We start from the raw sequence: 8,794 nt of genomic DNA, 5'->3' as shown, positions 1-8,794 counted from the left end.
CCTACTGCTACCACAGAATGTTACCAATAAACATGTTTAATATCATGTAAATTTAATCAAAAACTGAACAACATAGAAGAAAGTGGATTCAATGTTTACCCTACATTCATATCCACAATAAATGGACATGTAATTATGTCCTGGGAGGTTGGGCAGCTCAGTTTGGGAGGAGGGGATGTGAACATGTCCAGACGCTTGGTGAGGACAGGAGGAGCTGTGGTGTTTCACCTGGGCTCAGAAAGAACGAACCGCCCTGCTCTGCTCTGATTGCCTAAAATTATGATTATGGCTGATGTTATTTGTTGAAAGCCATGTCAGTTTACCGTAATCCTGAGTTATCCACCGCAACAAATGTAAGTTTTTTTTAAATACATTTTGTAAATTACTTTTTTTAAAGATGATGAAAATCAATAGAGAATAGAGAATTTCAATCCCCAAAAAAACATTCAAGGACTTTCAAGGACAAGGACAAGTGTAATTTTTGGCTGTTTTCACAAACTTTCCAGGGCCTTGAAATATTTTTAATTCACAAACTTTCAAGGATTTCAAGGACCCGTGGGACCCCTGGATAAAACAACCCAAATAGTTGTGTTTGAGTGTCTCTTCAGGACACTGCCAGTTCCAAACTTGTTTATCTGTCAGGAACTATGGATAGAGGATCACAAAACCCCTGATGTAGTAAAAATGGATTGTTCTGCGTAGATTACAGCGTTCTAGCTAATTTTCATCTTCAGTGCCTGAATGTAAATATTTGATATTTTGTTTACATGGAACTCTAGAGGAAAAATAAATGTGGTGATTATGCAGTAAATAATTTTAATAAGTTCGATTGTGTTCTACATAGCATTTGGAGTGATTTCACTCACATTTTGACCATCCAAAGTTTAGATTTATCTTCTACAGCCTGGATMACAATTACGTTGAAATGACCAAATATGCAAATTAAATAATGACGTCATCTTTAAAACAGTGAATAACTACTTTTTACTTAGCAACTAGGGGTGTCCTGATACAACTCTTACTTCCGATACAATACCGATATTGCAACTTTGAGAAATGGCCGATACTGATACTCACCCAATACCATATCAGTACAAATCACGTTTACCTAATTTGTAGTGTTAAATCTTACAAAAGTCTTGATCAAGTCAAACGGTGAAAGAGTAGGTATGAGAAATATTGACCCATTTATTTTTAACCAATGGATGACATACATTTTAAACTGAAGAACATTCTACAATTTAATAAAATAAATTAGAAGACCCTGAAAAATAAAACATAATAAAAACTAAATGTACTTTTAAAGTGTAAAATAACAATTCAAAATCACTCCAGTTATTGTTTTATTATCTGTCAGCCTGGTGCTGCTTTATGGTGGGAAACACTGAAGGTGGGCACAAAAGAAAACCCCACATTATTGTCCAATGTCCATCTATTCAAAGTTAAGAGTCCACAGCTCCAATTTTACTGACTGTGCCCAAAACAAAGTGATCATTGCACTTAATCTTCACTAAAACAAGTGTGTAAACAGATTAAACATCACTCTAATAACAAGAGCAAAAAATAAATAGTAAGAATTAGTCAGTTAATTAAATTGATAGCTACCTTTCTTACTGCTGCATTTCCACTTTCTACAGCCTGAGCATCATGTGGAGATTAGCGTCTCTCTCCTGCAGGGAGCAGTTTTTATCACTGCTCTCGTCACGTCGCGCTCATATCCAAAACAAAAGCTGCGCTCTCCTTTCTTCTGCCCATCAATCCCAGAGCTAATCCACGGGCAGCATTCTGCTGATGTCAAATTCGTAAGCGTGATGTCCTCACTTATAGGACCACCGACCAGACCGGAGAGGAGGTTCTGAAACTGGACCGAGCCGAACCGCAAAGCTGCTGCCAGGGTGGAGAGCAGAGCCTGGTTGTCRCTCCMGTTTAAAACGTACACGGTTCTGTGCCCCAACAAAAAACTTGTGCGTGACAATTTTTCACTTAGCTTTAACTCTGTTTCTGATGAAAATAAAAAGTACTGCCAACATTGCTCCTACTTCTTGCTACTTTGTTAGCGCAGCATGTTGTTGTGATCACGTGGGCTCTGCATGCCGGATCCAAGCGCTGCTGGATAGAAACACTGGAGCGGAGTCAGTGGACTGCTGGATTGGAGCGCTTATATCAAGAGTGCTTTTATTGGAGATTTTTGATTCAGGCCGATAAAATCCAATACTCGTTTTTTGGCTGATATCGGACCGATATCAATATTGGATCAGGACACCCCATTGGCAACAGTGCATGTCGTCAGTGTAGACGATTTCTGTAAGGATGTATTTGTTTTAAGATGGCAGATAATCTTGAATGGGTATGACTTTTTATGGGTTAGTTAATTGAAAAAGAAAATAAATTGATATCAGCCACAAAACCAGAACTGGTGCATCTCTAGWTTTATTCAACATGGAACTAAAACAAAAAGAAAGGAAGATTTGGTAGGAAGCCAAAAACCAAATGTATGTGTGAAGAATCAGAAACAAGTTTTGTATCTTTGAATCTGCAATGACAGCTCAGTATCAGGTAAAAAAAAAAAAAAAACACATTGTGAAAACCAGGCTGCTAATCTGGGGTAACATAACTAAAAGGAGATTTTAAGTAACAAGGAAAGAAAAATCAGTCTTACCAAATATACAAGGACACACATGTGCTCCTTGGGGAGCCAGTGGAAGAGATCTGCTGGGTTGGTGGGCAGGATCTCATCATCCTGAAGCGTAGAGATGGTTTGGATACACTGCTGCAGCTGCTTCAGACATGGCTTCACGCTCTTCACCTGGAGGAAAAAATTATAATCAATTAAATATTACATTTCCACCTGCCATCCATTAGCTTCGCTAATTAGAGCCAGCCAGAGCAGATTACCTACCTGCCCGGCATCCAGGTAGTGTGTGACTTGCAGCACCAGGAAGAAAACTCTCAGAGACTCCTTTTGGATCGGGTTTCCCTGCCAGTTTTCAACTATAGTTCCACACAGTGTGAGAAGAGGATGCACCTCACCGAGTTTCCTCTCCATTAGCAGCAACTGGAAGGTTGGRAATAAAATTTAATTGAAATATTTCACACCACTTGTAAAAGCATAAATATTACTCTTTAGAGTGATGAAACAGCAGAGAGAGAATAAAAAAAAAAACAACTCACCATTCCTTTACTAAGAAGAAACAAAGCCCTGGGGAAACAAATAAAATCAAATTTAATCCGGTAAAATAATCCAAAATGATCACATCAGACACTTATTGATTAAAAAGTAAACAATACTGATGAAAAGCCTTTTTTATAAGGAAGTGGAAAATGTTTTGAGAAATTTGCATACAAACAAAGATAAGCTAAGCCTAATTTACACTGACTGTATGTTAATGACTGGACTTGAAACGGATTTAGAAAATGAATATTTTTATGTTAAGTTTATTTATTTCTGTAGTTTTTGATCAGTTAATTTAAGCTGAATGGTCAAAAGTATTTATTATAAATCTTAACAATTAAGGCTGCAGATTTAAAACAAATTGAACACTCTACTGAATAATCTGATACATTATACAGGCTCTTGGCCAGTTCATCCCAACCTTTTATCATTGAAGACACCAGTTCTCACAGAAAATTGGTTTCAACACTGAATTTGTTTGAAGACAGATGAGCTTGTCATGAGAGTAAGGTTGGGCAATATTTGCGAAAAAAATAATAATGATGATGAATTGTGGCATTTAGATGATTAATAAATCACAATTATTTTTGTTTTTGACTAAATCAGTTACTCTGTATAGGGCTGCAATGACTTGTCGACAATCGACAACACAGATTATAAAAATTAGTCGACCCGGCATTTTAATGATGATGCACGTTATTTATTATTATAATAATAATCGATTAAGTGTTCAATTAGCTTTTATTAATCAATGAATCAGAAAACAAAAAATTTAAAAAAATGTTTTTACTTTCAACCTCTTTATTCCTATTTATTATTCTGAAATAGCGAATTGCACAAATAACTGGTTAAATATAATATTAAATTGTAATGCATTTGTCAAATAGCTACAGTAAAAAAAATGTACACAAAAATACACAAATATGTGCTATATCCTTGAAAGTCTCTTTATATTTTCTCTCCATGAGCTTTGTAAAATGTGTCCTTGTGTGAAGAGTGTAACCAGAAATAAAAATGTGAACTATTAGTTAAATGTTTATCTCTGACCATAGATAGTCTCATGTCAGTGACGATCATGTAAAGAATACTTTCATTCAAGAAGACAGCTGCTAATTACAATAATTAAATAAATGCCTTGTTTTGTTTGCAGTATTTGGTGAAGGCAAGTACGGTTCATGTCTTCACTCAGATATTGTCAGCAAATTAAAACGCAAAGCTTAGTCATTAAAATAAAACCACCTTAAATTGCCCAACACAACAAATCGATAACGAAATTTGTTGCCAACACTTTTAATAATCAATATATCGAATTTATAGATTAGTAGGTTTCAGAAAGTTAGCTTGCTCGTCAGGCGGATGCTTTACAAATCTTATTTCCAGTGACTGATCATGTTGTGCTGTAGCCAACTGTCTATAAATGTTGTTTGTTATCAGAAAACAGTGTGTATGAAGCGGATGCTATCAGTTATGCTGACATTAGCTAAAGCATCACGTGCCATCACAATAAATCACTGTATTATAGTAATAATCCATCCTGTCTCGTCTTTTACCGTTTGCTGATCCAGGTGGACTGACAGATCCAGCAAGATTTCCAACAGCATGGGTTATTTTCTTACTTTTACGCACCTGAATGTCATTTTAACCAAAGTTATTCTTTATTTTATTTTTATTTTTTTACTTGCAGCAGGGCAGGTTAGTCCCTCATGTTGGGGGAGAAGCTGCTATTTTGAGTTATTTGTTTGTTTAAACTACTTGCAGTTTAATTTGTATTATATAATTTCATTTTTATTGTGTTTACATGTATTAATGCTAAAATACATCAGAATAAGCTGTTAGGTTTGAGGTTCAAATTCATGTTTCATGGGTTACTATTAGGATTGGGCATAATCGTATCGTGTGCGATTAATCATCAGAAAAACATTAATCGATTATTTTTTGGCACCTGACAATTAATACAATTAATGCCTCCAGGCAGAGTCCGCTCGGTGCTCCTCCCTGCTTCAAATATGACAAACATAAAAAAAGGTTCTGTAATTTATTTATCTATCAAAACAATTTAAAAATTGATGTTTAGCCTGAAGTCTGTGATTTTGACACAATTTAGAACAGACTCTATGAAAAGAAAATCTTTCCCACTGAATTGGTCATGTGACTATGAAATAAGGGTGTCCAGTGACTGCAGGGGGTTAATCGTCAAATTAATCGTTATCGGATAAAATACCACAATTAATCGTGATTTATTTTTGCCAATATTGCCCAACCCTAGTTACTATTTTAATTCGCTATGAGAACGTTACTTTTTATGTTAAAAAGRTAGAGACACTGGATAACAGGTGAGAGGAGATGTGCACTGGAATTGGTYCAGGAGGAGCACCCACAGGAAGCATAGATGGACATTGTGACAGAAATAATAGCTGACTGACTGAAAAAATAATTGCAGATTAGTCAACTATCAAAATAGTCATTAGTTGCAGCCCTAACCTTGGGTTCTAAAATGATACAAACCATCAGTCAAACGAATGTCTTCATTTTATTTACTGTGCTGCTCCTACAGGACTGACTGAGTGCATCGTGGATTCGCCACATGTAGATTTGTTTCCACCATTCACTGGAGGAGAGTTTGCTGTAACCAACATTTTTCTGGCTTTCCTTGTACTTCGGTTTACAGCAAGGTTTCAGGTGATTAAACCTGGTAGTGTTAGCATCGTGTTAGCATTAGCTTTGGCCAATGAGGTGTACTGGCTAGTAGGGTTGGGCAATATTGACAAAAAAATTAATCACGATTAATTGTGGTATTTAGCCGATAACGATTAATTTGACGATTAATCCCCTGGAGTCCCTGGACACCCTTATTTCATAGTCACATGACCAATTTAGTGGGAAAGATTTGCTCTTCATAAAAATCTGTTCCAAATTGTGTCAAAATTACAGACTTCAAGCTACACATAAAATTTTAAATTGTGTTGATAGATAAATAAGTTACAGAACTTTTTTTAATGTTCGTTATATTTGAAGCGGAGAGGAGCAGCGAGCGGACTCTGCCTGTTGGCATTAATCATATTAATTGTCAAGTGCCAAAAATTAACCGATTATGTTTTTCTGACGATTAATCGCACACGATATGATTATGCCCAACCCTACTGGCTAGAGGCAATATCACAAGACTTTTCTCGTCTGGAGAGAGTGGCTGTACCGTTTGGGGCAGGGGAGGAGAAGCTGAATGTGGAAAACATGGTGTTAAATTTCGGTCAGCGCATTAATGGAACTCAGTTTTCTGTTGACAACCATTAATGTGATTTGAAAGAAATACTTGTCAGTAAATATTATCATAGCAGGCAAAAACATGTTGCCCAAGGTGCTCACGTCTGCAATATATGATGTTTCTACCAGGCAGAAGCTAACCAATGAAAAACTGATATTTATWTGCAATTTTTCACAGAAATCTAGCCATGATAACATGCTTACATTGACAGCTTGCCTCTTCCAATATGGCGTKATAGTACCACAGTGGTCTATCTACAAAGGTGTGCATGATGCGTTTAACCAGTTTACCTCATTGGTGTTAGCTCTGCGTTACGACTTATATCAGTCACTAAACGCAATAATCAAAAACTGCCAATTATGAATCGGTGAGTTTTTCTGACGATTAATTGCACAAGATAAGATTTTGCCCATCCCTGCATTAGAGCAGAAAATTTATAAGTTCTGTATGCGCTGAAGTCCAACAACCCGTGAATACTTTTATTAAAATGTCTCMGTAAAACAGAAGCTAGTTTACTTTTAAAGCAAATTAAAAGTCTGCATRAAGACACAATTGGATTATTATATCTGCCATGTTCCGTGTTGACATTTTTCTTATTMCTAACTGCAGTTTGTGGATCAGATTTCAGGTCGCTGCATCATTTCTTAATCTCACTAAACAGACAGGCCTATGCAGGGAGTCTGCTTTCAGCTGGTGAGCAGCCCCTCAAAGCTGTTGTTGAYGTTGTGTGTTTGCAGTAAGGTGTTTTGGTTTGATTTTTGTCTGTCCTCTGCTTTTAAGCATTTTAGCTCTTCTACTTCCCCCAKTTAATTTTCTCCTTCCATTGCACATAAGGACGCAGTTCATGGCTTAAAGAAAGAAAGCATCAAATCCACTGTTTTTGTATCATAGATTATTTGTAATGAAGTKATTCTAGCTAGTCAAGTCGTTTTATACGCATTTTACATCAAACATGTCCGACACAGTGTGGCCACATACAGAGGCAGCAAGAAAACAGATGGCTATAATTTGAAAAAAGAAAATGTTTCACAGACATACAAATCTTAGATGACTGTATTTCTATAGGGTAAGTTAACATTTTGGTTTCTGCGCTGTGGRTTATTAACAAAAATATTCTATCGAATAAAAAAAGGCGGTAATAATGACAAACAAATAGACATTTACCTGGTATATTCTGAACCCACCACGCGAGCATACTCCGCTCCAACTCCCAGAAGGTCACACGCTGACACYAAGTCTTTCTCCAGTGTATGAAGTTGCTAAAAGAGGAAGGTTTTACCAATCACTTCATGCTCTTTTGTGATTTGAAACACAAACAAGGCCAACCGTAGATGCATACAAAAACAAAGTAATCTGTCAGAAAACAGCATTCAGACCAATCACCAGGATTTTTGCTGTTGCAGGTTTATATCCAGTTTAAATAAGCTGCAGTAAAGTCTGCGAGTGCACATACCGCCAACTGGAACAACAGTCTGCAGTGCCAGTATGGTGTTTGCTGGGAAATCTGGATGGCTTTTCGCAGCAGGGGTTTTGCAGAGTCCACCAAATTCTGAAAAATCATAAAAACAGATTCATAATGAACACTTCATAATAAATAACTTCACCACACTGGACATACTTAGTCTGTGAAAGCATTTAGGATGGTGCATGTTAAGTAAGATAACATATAGTTAAGAYTCCCCATTTTAGAAATGAATAAGACTTACCTGTTGGCAGAAAAGTTCAGACAAAATGCTGGCAGCTTCAAATTTGACATCTTCAAACTGAGGAAGTTGTTGAGATATATACCACTGAAAAACAAAATACAAAAATATGTCAATAAAGGGTTTAAAGGCAGAAGCTAAAATAATCTCCAACACCGGTTAGTTTGGCTAACACCAKCGAACCGAGGCCGACCCGAGTAAAATTAAATATGTTCACATTACTACAGCTTACGCTTTTAAAAAAAACTTTTTTTAAACAAATGTAATATTCTTGACTAAACAGCAATTTAAACACTTCCGTCGTTCGCTGTTGTCACCGCCCGCGGCCTGCACCCGTTCCTCCTTCTCCGCAGCATCCCCGCTCTTTCCCAGACCRAACGCCCCTCACCGCTTTCTCCAGGTGGCTGCGAGCCAGATCGCTGTTCTTGGTGTGATGGTAGAGAACCGAGCCCAGCTGAAGATGTGTCCGAGCCTCGATCCTCTGCGGGGGCTTAAACTGAAACACGGCCTGGAGACAGTGCACACAAAGTCGTATTTTGGGCGGACTGGAGGTTCGGAAATGCTCCGCAAAGCCGAGGAGGGCGAGGTACCAACGATCCGGGGCCTCTACGTTTGACGCCATTTTCCCAGACAACAAGTTTTTCAGCGCTGCGAGCA

General features: G+C 37.3%; 1 protein-coding gene across 1 annotated transcript in view; it reads right to left on the bottom strand.

The window, feature by feature from the left end:
* Window positions 1-8,794, bottom strand: part of mau2 (MAU2 sister chromatid cohesion factor) — a 28,811-nt gene extending 20,017 nt beyond the window's left edge. The window contains exons 1-7 of the mRNA XM_014016769.1: window positions 8,526-8,794; window positions 8,141-8,224; window positions 7,888-7,983; window positions 7,599-7,693; window positions 3,172-3,199; window positions 2,900-3,055; window positions 2,660-2,806 (exon numbers count right to left, since the gene is read on the bottom strand). Of these exons, the coding sequence (XP_013872223.1) occupies window positions 2,660-2,806; window positions 2,900-3,055; window positions 3,172-3,199; window positions 7,599-7,693; window positions 7,888-7,983; window positions 8,141-8,224; window positions 8,526-8,759 (840 nt within the window). The 5' untranslated portion in view covers window positions 8,760-8,794. The remainder of the gene's footprint in view (window positions 1-2,659; window positions 2,807-2,899; window positions 3,056-3,171; window positions 3,200-7,598; window positions 7,694-7,887; window positions 7,984-8,140; window positions 8,225-8,525) is intronic.

Source organism: Austrofundulus limnaeus, unplaced genomic scaffold, assembly GCF_001266775.1.
Source record: "Austrofundulus limnaeus strain Quisiro unplaced genomic scaffold, Austrofundulus_limnaeus-1.0 Scaffold153, whole genome shotgun sequence".
Lineage (NCBI taxonomy): Eukaryota > Metazoa > Chordata > Actinopteri > Cyprinodontiformes > Rivulidae > Austrofundulus > Austrofundulus limnaeus.
Note: the sequence above shows the minus strand (reverse complement) of the source record. Positions and strands in the feature narration are given on the sequence as shown.